General features: G+C 44.3%; 2 protein-coding genes across 2 annotated transcripts; one reads left to right on the top strand and one right to left on the bottom strand.

The window, feature by feature from the left end:
* Positions 1 to 5,184: 5,184 nt before the first annotated feature.
* LOC311425202 (uncharacterized protein) lies at positions 5,185 to 5,784 on the top strand (the record flags this gene model as incomplete). Its single annotated transcript, XM_084500806.1, has 1 exon — positions 5,185 to 5,784. The coding sequence occupies one exon, from the start codon at positions 5,185 to 5,187 to the stop codon at positions 5,734 to 5,736; it is 552 nt and encodes a 183-aa protein (XP_084356932.1). The 3' UTR covers positions 5,737 to 5,784.
* Positions 5,785 to 12,861: 7,077 nt separating this feature from the next.
* Positions 12,862 to 13,806, bottom strand: LOC311425193 (uncharacterized protein; the record flags this gene model as incomplete). The annotated part of the gene is made up of 1 exon (XM_084500794.1): positions 12,862 to 13,806. One exon carries the CDS (start codon positions 13,804 to 13,806, stop codon positions 12,862 to 12,864), a length of 945 nt encoding a protein of 314 aa, XP_084356920.1.
* Positions 13,807 to 14,229: the final 423 nt, after the last annotated feature.

The following is a 14,229-nucleotide window of genomic DNA, read 5'->3' as shown; positions in this document are numbered from 1 at the left end:
CCCCAGAGGCACGAGGCTGGTGACTAACCTGCAATTATCACCGTCTCGCTTTTTCTAGTAGAGGAGTTGGACCAATAGTGGGATGTGATAACTCATACCTGGCAGACGTGGCATTGCACGCGGCTGGGGAGATCCGGCCTCGCGCAAATCACCCCACCCTCGTGGCTCTCCTGTTTCCATCCTCCCCTCCTGGTGGGTCGTGGCGGAGCCCAGCTCTCCCTGCTGGTTGTGCAGCACTTGTGGGTGCAGGGTCCTTGCCAAGGGCTAAGGCATTGCCTCAGCACAAATGCTACCCAACAGAAACACCAAAGCAATTGAGGCTTCCTAATCACCCCTCTGTGGAGGTCTGGTTTGACTCCAAGGCTTCTCTAAAACTCACTTAAATGTTCTGTGCAAGCAATGATTACTTTTGCTCCTGCTCCCAAATCCAATGGAACACTCTTCTGGGAAATAAGAAACTGTAGATGGAAAAAAATAACATTCAGAAAAGATTATTCCTTAAAATCTTTCTCTAAGGCATCCTTCTGATGGCCTGAATCTTGCATTATCTTTAATACTACATATGAACTTGGAAACTCAGTGTTTTAAAAGGATGGGGCCTTTGCAGCAGAGAGCAGACACGTCATTGCTAGGTGGGCATCACAGGTTTATGCCATAGGAAGAGGAACAGAGACCCCTTTTCCTGAACCACTGAAAATTTACACTACATCTATGAAACTCTCATAAATGTTTGGGAGAAAAGTGAAGTTCAGCATGATCAAGTACAGCAGACCTGCAGTTTTTGCTCTCAGGCAACATGCTTTGAGCTCTATCATGTATTCCTCAGAGATCAGGACACTGCTTTGTTCAGTAAAATACAAGTCCTAAAGAAATCCAGATTCCCATTCCAAAGTGTTGGGAAATCAGAGCAAATACCTGCAATAGTCAGAAGGCAAAAGATAAAATGGATGAGTTATTTTTTTTCAACCACAGCTAGTTCCTCTTTTTCAGATTTAATTGCATTCAGATGTTCACTTGTCATTCTTCACGGAGCACTCACCTTCCTGAGTAAACAGGAAAAGAGGTGGATAGTGCTGTGTTTGGGTTCCTCTCAGCCCCAGAAGTAATGATCTAATTACTTGATCAAATAGTCCGGAGGGCATGGACTAGACAAGCCACTTGTTTTCATGTGAGGCTAATTGCATTCTGCACTCAGACTCCTGGCATCTCAGCTATGTGAGGATTTCCAAAGCTGGAGCAAGGTCGGGCAACCTGGGACTGGCCCGCCCTGGAAGCTGCCCTCAGTGCCGTGAATGTTCCCAGTTGTGGTAGGGAATGATGAGAGGGGAAAGTCAGGTGTAATGACGCCAAGGACTTTAAGATTTAATTGCAGCAAAGTGTAGGAATGTCCTGGGAAGGCATTGCCATGTTGAGAATAGGGGAAGAATCTTTGGTTTCCATGAAAATGCTTTGTTCACCTAAATGTGGGTAGTGTACTATACGGGATGTTGCGCATACACAAAGCTTCTTCCAGTACAGGGTCTCATATGACATCCCCAATGCCAACTGGTGCTGGATGCAACCGAGAAACAAATCTTACTTAGGAGGTTTTTGGGTAAACTAAAGGATTCAAAGAAATCCACAGGTGTCATACTTCTGACATCTTTAGGAGTTTTTGAAATAGTTATTCTATATTAGGAGAAATCCAGCTAACAGCCCAAAGCAGTGCATACTGAAATAGTTGCACAGGGAAGAATTTCAGTTTAGGAGGTTTCCATCAAAAATTATGACATCTACAGATATTGAAGTTGTGTATTTATGTTAATAATCATGTCTCTGTGACCATGGTGTGTTTCACATCTGCAGGCAAAATTTTTATAGGTATAGGAAGAGAGCTCCAGTCTGGTTGTGCCACCATCTTTGTTAGCTGTTGATGGTGAAATACGAGGATTATTGGGAACCAAGTGTATTGACTGTGCCTTTTTTTTTTTTTTTTCCTGATTTCTTCATAAACATTTTTCTGAACACCAGAGTACTTTGCCCAAGGGGCTCTTCTTCTGCAACACCAGCCAAACCTCTGGATAGAAGAAGTGTCACTCTGACTCCTTCTGGGATCCAGGAGCCTCTTGTTCAGGTTGCTCTCTGCAGTCCTCTTTTCATCAAATAGCTACTCATTGCACCAGCCTCTGCTTCTGCGAGTGAGCTTAATGTCTGCCATTTAATTAAGTAGATCCCAGAAGCTGCAGCTTTGGAATATCATTTCTTTCCAGTTCTTTTGCCAAAGGATGATGGCCGTGAACGGATGTCACTGTGGAGTTCTGACTCACTGAACCTAATGTGACTAGTCAAATAGCTAAATTGCTCATAAATATAATAGAGATCCACAAATAAGTGTCAATTAAAAATAATAATCCATCCCTCTGGTGTTCCCACATATTACAAATGCAGATCAATTTATATCTCCTAAAATATCTATTTCTCCTGGAAGTTTTTACAATTTCTTGCTAATCAAATATAACAATAGGGTTCACAATAACACACTATAGAAAGGGAGACGTAGAACCAGTCATCACCATTGGTTTCAGAAATGAGCCTGGAGCCCCAGGAAAGTGTGAACGGTACAAACCAGGCCAAGAAACCCCCCCCAGCAGAATAAGCAATGGTGGTAGCTGCTGTGAGGGGACCTAGAGGAGCTGGAGGGCGATTGCTGGTATTGCACAGCAAGGTTAGTGCTAGGTGGAGGAGATGGGGAGATGTTTATCCATCAAAATACTAGACACATAAATCTCATCTGGTTGCTCTCAGTATGTTTTATTATCTTTGGGGCCTATCTGTTGCAGTCATGGCTCTTCCTCCTCACCCTGAGGCAGATATGCAACATGAGCAAAACCCACTGTACAAGTCCCTATTCCTGTCATCTACAAAAGCTGCTGGTGCAAGTCTGGGGGGGAAAAAAGGCACATGATGCACTACGTCTATGCTGCAAATGAAGAGAGGAGCGGAAAGAATGAACAAACCATGAGGTGCTCCCAGGAAGATGCCAAGAGCAATGCAAATCTGCTCACATGAGTTTAGGTCAGGAACTCCAGTTCTCCCATGTAAACACTAGAAAGGAATCGGCGCCGATGCCTGTCATTCTCCAGCAGAACTCCTGATGTCCAGTATAAACAGGATGCACTGCTCATGCTGAATGGATTGTTGCTGTTTTTTTCTGCTCATTCAGCATTTTTGTAAGTGATCTAGTTGGGGAATTTGGCCACCCAAATGTAGCCCAGTGATCACATTCCACCTCTGTGATTGGAATATCTTGGAGAAATAAAGATTTTCTGTGCTGTGAAGCTGAGTGACATATCACAACTAGGAAAATGCTTCAATAGCTAACATGGAGTTCTGGGCCTAAATTCCACTTAAACTGAAGTAAATGTACACTGCTCTAGCAATGGAAAAATAGGCCTTTAAAATGTGTGCCCCTCTGTTTTGCCCCGAATGGCTTGAAGAGGTCCTCAGGGTGACTGGAGTTGTGTCCCCATTGGCATTGCCAAGCACGAATGTTGTTAATAGGGCAGCAGTATGGAGAGGAAGGGGCTGGGTGTATTTAATGTTTAAAAAGGTCCTGGAGAAACAGAAACCTCAATATACTGTGGAAGTATTGATGGCACACTGTAGGATTAGCTCCCTCTTAGCATGAGAATTAGGAGAAAATATTTCTCAGAGTGAATCAAATCAATTGCCTGTCTTCACTAATAATAGCCATCTGTTCTTGCTTCATTGAAAATACAACTAAGGTATCATTCAGACATTTATGGAAATAAGGAGTTTAAAATATCCAAGCATACTAAATCTTTTTGGAAAAGCAATTAATGCTGTACCTATCTGATTATTATTTTTTGATTACTGTGTCATTCCCATTGGGAACTGCAAGACTTGGGTATTAGGTGGAAACAGAATTTGCTCAGAATCACATGCCTTGCCTGGAAGAAGGTTTCCATCAAAAATTATGTTGTAAACAAATATGTAAAGCATGTATAGGTGGAGCTTATTCAAGTTGTTAGTGGTCAGGTGTCCATACCCCTGGGCTTCTTCGTTTCCGGAGATGACGCCACGCAAGCCATATAAAAAGGTTTGCATTTTGATGCCCACATCAGTTCATTTGACTTCTCCCTCACTCACTTGTGTTGGTGAACTGGTAAGTCTTTCTTGGATTTATCAGGGAATAATATGATAACTGTGTTACTCGGTTGTTCTGGTCAAAAGAATATACTAGCTATCACAGGAGAGCTTTGCTTCAAGTGTTCCTGTTCCAGGATTTTGTCTTGGGATGGGGGGAAGAAATGTTGGACTCTTTTAGAGTTTGTTCCTCTGTAAGTAGCTTGCAAACGTCCTGTCACCTCTTGGGAAACTATCTGTCTCTTATCCTCCTTCATATTCACTCTTCATTAATTTATGTAAACCTCATTAAGTCAGGAAATTATATAAATTACTGGATGCTGCAGAGTAAGACCTGGGACTTCAAAAGAGATGGATGGGAAGAAGCACTGTCAGTAAGAAGGAAGCTGCAGGACACCTGAGGGCTGCACTGCAGGAGGCATCTGTGAGAAATCAGGATGAGGAATTGAATCAGAAATAGGAGCTGCAGCCTCTGGCCCAACCCTTCCCTTATGAAGGGATAAGCCCATTAATTTTGATGCAACTCCAATGATGAACCACGATATACAGCAGGGAGAGCGTCTGAACTTGTGGTCTTTGGGATTTATCCTCTGGGATTAGCAGCTCAATGTCTACACAAATGGGGATGTGCTCTGTTGTGTGTTTGAGGAACTGAAAAATTGATGGACAGAGGATGGGCTCTGGAACATCTGACGACTTAAATAAGGAAATAAGGAAATAGACTATTTTAACATTATGGCTTCTTCAAAGTTAAACTGTGTGCAACTTTTAAGGGTTTATGGTTGTAGTTTGTCTAACACTGATGCTTGCAGGTTCCCAAGAAAGGAATAATCTGGTAGTGCTAGTTGTATGTATTTGAATGCAGAAATCATTCACACATGCAACTTTTCCTAATAGGCCTCTTCTGAATCCACCAGCTAACTGCTATGTATGTTTTAAGGGCTTAGGTTGGGAATTGTGGCTTACAGAGAAAAGACAAATGTCCTGATCTTGTCTGTCTCTTGTCTTTGCCTCCAGCTTTGCCAGCACCCCAGAAGAATGTCTTACTACGAGCAGTGCAAGCAGCCCTGCACGTTCCCTTCCTTCTGTGTGAAGAAATGCAACCAGTGTGTGGAGCCCTGTGAGACGGTGTGCACGGAGCCCTGCAGCAACATCTGCGTGAAGCCATGCTCCACGCAGTGCGTGGAGGTCTGTGCACCTAAGTGTGTGGATGTCTGCCAGGCTCCCTGTGCCTCCGAGTGTACCACATGCTGCACCACCCAGTGCGTGGAGCCCTGCAGCACCCAGTGTACCACCCAGTGCGTGGAGCCCTGCAGCACCCAGTGTACCACCCAGTGTGTGGAGCCCTGCAGCACGCAGTGCATCGAGGTCTGTCCCCCCACATGCATCGATGCCTGCATAAAGCCCTGTGCCACCCAGTGCCCGACCCACTGCACCACCCAGTGCGTGGAGCCCTGCATCAGCCAGTGCTGCACCAAGTGTGTGGAGCCCTGCCCGCCGGCGTGCGTGGAGGTGTGCGCTAAGAAGTGTGATACGTGTGAGACCGTGTGCCTGGAGCCATGCAGCACTGTCTGCTCTCACCCGTGCTAATTGCCTTAATTGAATGGGCCTTGCGAGCACCCCCAACACTTTGGTGCATTGCAATATCCACGGGCTCATGAGCATCCATGGAATGAAACACAGATTACAGACCCACCTGCGACGTACCAAGACCTCTCCCAACATGGTTATCCCACGTTTTCTTTGACTTGGAAAATATTTCTCTGAATTTTTCCAGCCTGGACCTTTTCTTCCTATGCTACTTCTGCTACTTCTAACTCAGCACCTTTTTCTTGGTAACTGCAGCTGACCATTATTATACCACGGGGCATCTTGGGAAGATATTCTGCAGAGGCTGTGCTATGAGAAGTTGGTGTTGGAAGATGTCTCCCCTTCCATTCTATAATTCTCATCTTGTCTTTTAATGCATGTCTTCTTGCCTTTCAATGTCTATGTGCAGCAATAAAAATTGACCATCGATGGCATAATGTGTCTTCTGTCTTTCTTTTGTCCCCCAATTCCTGTGTCTTCGGACCCAAGAACATCTTCCTTTAGTTTTCCTTTTAAAAAGCTGGTACAGCTGTAGAGGATTTGTGTCTAAAATGCAGTGCTGTGAACAGAGAGAGCATGCATTACAACGTTGGACAATACTAATACCATAAACAAGACATCAGCTGATGAACACTTTCCTGACAGGTATCACAGTTCTGTTCTATCTCAGAGTAATGATACAAATTTTTTTTTTTTTTGATCTTTATGTCTCTGTATTTTGGGACCAAATCTTAGGAACTGTTAAAACGTAAATTTAAGTGGAAGAAAACCCCAAGCCCAAGAGAGAAATCATTGAAACATAATGGTGAGTTTTTAATTATTTATTTAAATCAATCTGATGGAGATGAAAATGGTATTTTCAGGGAACCTTTCCCATGATCCTCGCTGACTAAAGATAGAAAGTAGGGGATTCGGCTTCAGGAGATGAATGTTTTTGTGGTTCAGGAACAGGTCCTAGCCCTGCAAGTTTGCAGTTTTGGTCCAAAGTTTGCTGTAGATACTTTGTGTGGCTTTGGGCAAGTCTTGCCATTGTTATCTATCCATTCCCCATCTGCAACGAGGAGAAGTTACCTCCCCAGCTGATAAAGTAGTTGGCATTTCAGGTTCATTAACACCTGGCAGGGGACAATAATATTTGAATTCACTTACAGATGCATCTTTATCTAGAGACACAATTCTGAAACTGAAGGAGGCCCATTGTCTGGATGGATGTTGTACCCATTTAGACGTCGAGTTTCAGAGACAACGCTCCCATTGTCTTACATACCGTGCATGTGACTTGCTTACCTCTGTCTCCATGATGGCCATACAATTTCCATGTCTGGGATGAAGAGAATTATTACCCACCTACTGTGTCATTATGTCAAGGGTGGAGGAGGACTAATCTAGAAAAGAAAAGAGTTATATTTAGGTGTGTGTAAACACTGTTACCAAATCAGCATCTAATGAAACCTTGTGTGCAGGTTTGACAGTAGATTATTTTTTGTCTTATTTCTGTCAACGTCAAAAGGTGATATCATCAAAAAGGAATAATGATAGACAAAATACTGTATCTCACTAAGGCAAAGAAATTCTACACTGCAACACGCCTTCAGTTCAAAGTGGTGGACCAGATATTTAACAGCAAGAAAGGGGAAGGGGAGACTAAGAACATGTACCTCCAATTCTACTGTTGAACCCAAACCTTTAGGGATTCAACAAGAACTTTGCCATCCACTACCTCACAAATGACTGCTTGCTGCTGCCACATACTTCACATAAGTGCCCAGGTTAAGGCATGGAAAATGTCTTAGTCAGGAAGTCATATGCAGCTACTAAGGAGATCTGTCCCACAGGTTAGTCACCCATAATTGATGTCCAGTCTTCTTCATCCAGATCTATAATACATGTTAGTCATTTAAAATTTCCTCTCTTTTCTTCTCTCTCCGCTGCAAGCTCTGGACCAGGTGCAGTAATGATAGATGTGAGCACGCTGCTCCAAAAACCCTAGAGGAAGTGGACAAAGAGACCTGTTAGGCTGTGCTCATCATGTTTCCTGTTCCTGTAGGAACATGTGTCGCAAAAGCCCTGACACATTGCTCTTCTATGCACCTGTGGTTAATGTTGAGCATTGCTAAGGTTCCCCTATATATTTACAAAAATTAATGATGTTTGGTCCATGTTAACCACGCGATCATTAAGACCCCTGGTAAATCAGCAATGAATGGGCAACATTAAGGTGTGGGATATTCCATTAGCACCTGCTGCTCGTCTACACCCAGTGGAAGCCATGTCCATCATCTCTTTGCATATCACACCACTATAATGGACACTGGGCTGTAATTCATGGGGCTGAATATGACCCCACAGGGCATAGCATTGAGGGATACTCAAGGAAGGTTGAACTACCTTTTCCACTAGAGCTAAGGGCAATGTTTCAGTTGAAACAATTTCTCTATTCCTTCCTGGGGGAAAAAAAAAATAAAAATCAAGAGGACTCTCATTTTTCTCTAACATAGATCCATCCCCAGAAAAAGAAATCCTGCCACAACCCCAGCAAGCCAAACCCAGTGTTTGTAAATAAAATTTAGTTCCATCAGTGAAAAAAAATTTAGTTCCATTGTAGAGCTTAGGGATATGGTTTAGTGGAGGGCTGTTAGCGTTAGGTTGGAGGTTGGACTCGATGACCTTGAGGTCTCTTCCAACCTAGAAAATTCTGTGATTCTGTGATTCTGTGAAAAACTAAGGGAAATCCTAAGAAAACATACGGAGAAACTTTTCCAATTTCTCAGTAGTATGAAAAGTTTCAGTCCTCTTTTGGGGAAGGAAAACGGAGAAGGACAGAAGCAAGAGCTGAAAACACGGAGTGTTCCAAATGCAGGCCTGCTGCCCTTCCTGGGAGCTGGGAAGGACAAGTCTCCTGTGCCTTGCTCCAACATATCTCATCCAGCCAGAGATCTATCCTGGTGATCACAGACAAAATTACTGGGGGACACCTAACCTGTATGCAAATGTCTTACTAACTCCAGAGTGGATCTGAGCTGGCCCAGAAAACTGAGTTCTGCTGTGGGATCTTTGCCCAGGGTCGGGACAAGATGAATTAATAATAAATTAGCCAGTTATTACCAGACTGGGTGTGCCTTGCATTAAAAACAACAAATCCCCCGCACCCAAAAGAGGAGGCATCTCTGACAGACCTTGACTGAAGTCCAGGAGTACGGAGGTGTTAGTGGAGCAGGTTCTGGTTGTGAAAGATTCTGGTCATCACATTAATCTGTTGTCATCAACTCCCAGGGCTGACTTCTGAAAGCGTATAAAAGCCTCCTGGTTGGGAGGCTCCTTAAACCAGGTGGCTCTTTCTTCCCTTCCTCCAACAGCAGAAGACGCTAGGTGAGTCCCTTCAAGCACAGTTTGCTCTACAGACTGGGGGTTCTGGTGCTCTGTTATTGGGAAACTGGATGATTTTTCTTCGTTTTGTTTCTCTAGTAGCAACTCCCACCCATCTCCCTTTCAATTTCGCCTCCATGAAGGTGAAAACCATATTATGTTATTTTGAGATGGTCTGAGGCTCCACAGTGGCTGGCTGACTCTTTGAATCAGCAAGCCTGTGTTATCCCTCATCATTTTTTCCAGATGATAAGAATCCTTTTGGATAACCATCAGGTATTTTGTATCAGACACCAAAGGATAGCATCCACCAACTCATTGTGCATATGTAGAGTAGCCATGTGCTGATCACCACAGCCTCCTGCATTTCCAGGGCTCTGAGTTTCACTTTTTTTTGTACAAGATGGTAGCAGCACACAGCAGGAGAACCGTTCACCTGTGCCTACAGCCAGAGACATGGCTCCTGCTCTAAGGCTCTCAATGGTATTAGCAGAGACATGGCTGTAGCCAGAAAGGATTGCTATCAAGCTATTGTCTCTTTCAAAGAACATTTGCAACACTGAAATATCACTGTATTTTTTCTCCTCTTGCAGCAGTTTTAAATATTGCTCTGAGGTTCTTTATGATCTAAGCACGCTTTCCTTACAATTTGCATTGCTTCTTAATCTGTCACTTGAAATATTCGGAAAACAATGGGCAGAAGGAAAGAAGGAAAAAGCCTCTCATTATTTCTCTCCCTCTTATTCTGTAACCGTTTGCCTGTTGGGATCAAAACTTTGTTAGGGCAGTGCTTGCCTCTTATCCTTTTTTATGCATATATACAGTTATGCCTCAAGGCCTCGGCAGAGTGGCTGAGCACCGTAGAAATCACACAAGAAGTGTGGGGAAGCTAAAACAAACTGGAGTCACCAAAAAAAATTGCTGTGAATAGCAGCATCCTAAGTGATTTCGAAGTGTTTGTTTGTTTGTTTGTTTCTGTTGTCACTTTTTTATTTGTTTGTTTATTTATTTATCTATTGTGTTTTTTACTGGTAGAATTAGATTTTAAAGGCTTTTCATTGTTAGCCTGATATCAAAGCGAAAGAACTGACTGAAACCTTAATATCAAGAAAGAAGAATCGTGTTGGGCTCAATTTAACTGGAATGGCACCTTGTTTTCTTCCAGGTTTAGCCAAAATGTCTTCCCACCAGCAGAAGCAGCAGCAGCAAATGCCTCCAAAATGCCAGGAAAAGTGTCCTCCAAAGTGTGTGGAGCAATGCCAGCCTCCAAAAGGACAAGCCAAGTGTCCTGTGAAGAGCATCCCACAGCAGCAGCAGCAGCAGCAATGCCCAAAGCAGAAGTAGCACTAACAGCAGTGGTTACGAAGTGCTGTGGAAGAGGCAAATGCATTTTTCCAAGCTCTCCCTCTGCCTGCTAGCTCTGCCAGAATAGCTGGGAATTTGCAACACACCTTCTTTGTTTGTAGGCAGAAATCGTGTTACAAAGAGATGCAATTCATTATCTTGGATTTATTCATCTTCTACTATAAAAATGTCACGGGGGCATTTCCTTCTGATCTTTAATTCGGGACATGCTGCAATAAAATTGTAATTGACCTCATTATTTCCTGCCTGATATTTTTGTGCTTTACTTGTGTCATTCATTCTCTTTTGATTTCTTTTAGTAGTCAAAGAATCACCTTTAAGCATGCACATACATATAGGGCTTACATACACTTGGGCCCATGTACATTTGCCTTCCAGATTTCCCACGGAGGAAATTACATTCTCAGGCATTGAATATTTATGTAGGGATTATAAAATCTTGCAAGTGTTTTTCACCCTGAACTGGAGCAAACTAAGGAAACTTGGTGTTCTGCAAGGTATAACATTCTGAAGTACGTTCCTGTGAATCTATCAAAACAATTAATTGTGAATTTGAGTCCCAGATATACTATAACTGCTGAGAGAAAAACAACCTTTGGAAGTTCTTAACACTGAAAGGAAGCTTTCGCTTGCTTAGAAAGAATATTTTTAGTTCTAAAAGAATCAGAAATGGGATTTTGAATGTTGCCATTTCTCAGCAGGAAATACTGGCTCAGCTAATTGATTTCCAGCCAGCTGTACGGCAAGGCAGAGGAGGAAAATTATCATAAAGGCAGAAGCTGTTGAATGCTGTGATAGTGGTGTCTTGCAGACAGACACAAATCTGCTCTGCAAACCAGAAGCTGTGTGTCTCAGAGTGATTCTGTGAGGTTGGCTGTATCTAACCCATCTAGCAAGTACAGGGCCAAACTAGAGAGATCACATTGCTCCTGGCTCATCTGAAGTGTGGGAAAAGCTTGTCTGCCTGTGCTTGCAACCCTCCTGATAGGTACACCCATGCCTTCTGCCTGCTGGAGGTCACGGGGTGGCTGTGAATGTGTTTAAGTTGGGCAGACTGAGCACTGGGATAGCTGGGCATAAGCTGATGCTCTGTGTCCTGCTTTGGGATGGGGTGTATTGCAGAGAGCTTTGTCAGTGCTATTAATTAGTGTTTCTGTGCAATCAGCCATCCCCATGCTGGTACAGCCCGGGGGCTCTTGCAGGTGCCTGGAGGAGAAGAACAGAAGATCCAGGGTCCTCTGCAAGCACCCAAGTTTCTGAGTTCCAATGTGCCTGGTTTTCAGCCTAAAAAGTAAGCGATTTACAATCTGAGACTCCTTGTCCTCTTCATAAGCAGAAGATATTAAAAGTCTCCACAATTCAGTATTCAAAGTAATTTTTATTGTTGATTTTCACAGTGAAATAAACCTGGATACAATATCAGCCTAAAATAATTAGAGTTAAGCACCAAACACATACGCAACAGCACTGTGTGGTGAAATATGTTCCAGGGTGTAATTCTGACAGCACCGTGTATGCCGCCTCCTTTATCCTGTCTAACAGCTGGAAGCCATGCATGAGGTTAAACTATTTCAAAACATGTCTGGGTTGCATTTAATTATCTATATCTTTTCCATAAATACTCTCAGCTCAAGCTGCTCTTTACACATCCTAGAAAATCAGAGGTGAGCTCTCTCAGGAAAGCGCTGATGACTACCAGCTCAGCTAAGCAGATAATTAAGAGGTGATGGCTCCTTTGTAAAAATCTTTCCTTTCCTCTAGCTGAATGGATTTATTATTATTTTTTTTTATTGCATAAAATATTTAGCACTGTGGATTCATGATTCAGAAAACCTTCTTGCCATCAACCAGAACCCCTTAGCGGCAGGTTCTGCAGAAAACTCAAATCCTATTATTAATAGGCAAAAGCCCTAAATGCAAGGTGGGAGATGGCATTTGCATGCAGGGAGTTGGGGGGGGGGGGAGGGGGATACATGAAAACCAGGAGGCAGTGTGCAGGTCTGCAGGATGAGCTGGCTCATTGGGTTGAGTTCAAACACTTAGCTTAATGAACCATGGCTCCAGCCTGCCATCATGCTCTTCGATTTCTCTCCAGGTGTTTGAAAGCCATGAATGGTTGGGAGAGGGCAGAGATTCAGGTTGCTGGAAAGTCGAGTGCACATGCCTACACCACCACTTGAAGCCTTCCTATCTATTGACAGTCCTGACGTGTCGGTTAGCGTATGGCTGTTAGTACGGGATAACGCTAGCATTAGTGGGGGGGAGTTGGGAGCCGTGCTTCTTAACAGAAATTCTGCGGTGAAAAGGGTGTTGGAAAATGACCTTTGTGAGACACGGGGAGAGGAGGTCTTACATCCTGCTTCTCTCTTCAGGGCTTCCCTTGTCAGCTGCAAGTTACTTCTGCATCAGTGGCCACTGGTTGGGCTGCTTCACCTGCTGCTGCTCGATGGGAGGGTGCTTCTCAGGAAGGGAGGACTGCTCCGGCTCAGGGGCCGGCACCGGGATCTCCTTGCACTCTTGCTTCTCCTGGGCACACGGTTCAGGGTCAGAGCACTGAACAGGGACAGGCACCTGGATCTCCTTGTATTCCTGCTCCTCCTGGGGACATGGGGTGGGCACTGGGATCTCTTTGCACTCCTGCTTCACCTGAGGACATGGTTCAGGGTCAGAGCTTTGAACAGGGACAGGCTTTGGGATCTCCTTGCACTCCTGCTTCTCCTGGGGACATGGTGCAGGGTCAGGGACAGGCACAGGGATCTCCTTGCATTCCTGCTTCTCTTGGGGACATGGTGCAGGTTCAGGGCATTGAACGGGGATTGGTACAGGGATCTCCTTGCACTCCTGCTTCTCCTGGGGACATGGTGCAGGGTCAGGGCTTGGAACAGGGACTGGCACGGGGATCTCTTTGCATTCCTGTTTCTCCTGGGGACATGGTGCAGGTTCAGGACAGATAACAAGGGTGGGCTCTGGCATCTCTTTGCATTCTGATTTCTCCTGGGAGCATGAAATAGGTTCAGGGTGTGATACAGGAGGGAAAGTTGGTGGTAGCTTGGTTTGCTGCTGCTGCTGCTGTTCCTGGGGTGGATACTCAGGTATTACGACCACTGGTTCTTCTCCCTTGCCTGGTTCCACCAAGGGTGTTTGCGATGGCTCTGTTTTCTCTGGGCACTGTACCACAACTACTGGGGTTGGGTCTTGGACTTGGACTTCAGGTTGTTGCTGTGGACATGGGACCTGCTCAGGGCATGGAACTGGCTCTTGGCTTTGCTTTGGAATTGTTTTGCTCAGGCCAGGTGGGAGGGTGATTTCCTGCTTGCACTGCATCTGATTCGAAGACATCTTTGCAGGAAACAAGATTATCTGAAAGAAATGTCAGACTGTTACTGTGTCTGCTAAATGAACTGCAATGGGATAGGGATGAAACAATTATAAGAAACATTAATCATCTGCAAGAGTAAAGTTCTCTTAGCTTGCCCTCAGTTACCCAATGCAGGCTGGCTCAGAAGGAATTATGATTTGCTGTTTCTTTTTCATCCTGTCTTTCAGATCCTGCTCTGACTCTACCTTATCTTGTTCCTCCTTTCTGTTCTGTAATGTGGGACAGCCCTGTCAGGTCTAACAGAGATGGAGTCACTCCTTTGAACTTGGAGCTGATTTACATTTCAGAGCTCTTCCGCCTGTTGCTTAGCCCTTCCCAATGTGTTAACTCCCTTTCATTGCTTTCCTGGGGGACTGATGAGAGGAGCTGACAAATAACAGATC

This window comes from Aythya ferina, assembly GCF_964211825.1.
Source record: "Aythya ferina genome assembly, chromosome: 29".
Taxonomy (NCBI): domain Eukaryota; kingdom Metazoa; phylum Chordata; class Aves; order Anseriformes; family Anatidae; genus Aythya; species Aythya ferina.
The sequence above is the reverse complement of the archived record's forward strand: the minus strand, read 5'-3'. Positions and strand labels throughout refer to the sequence as shown.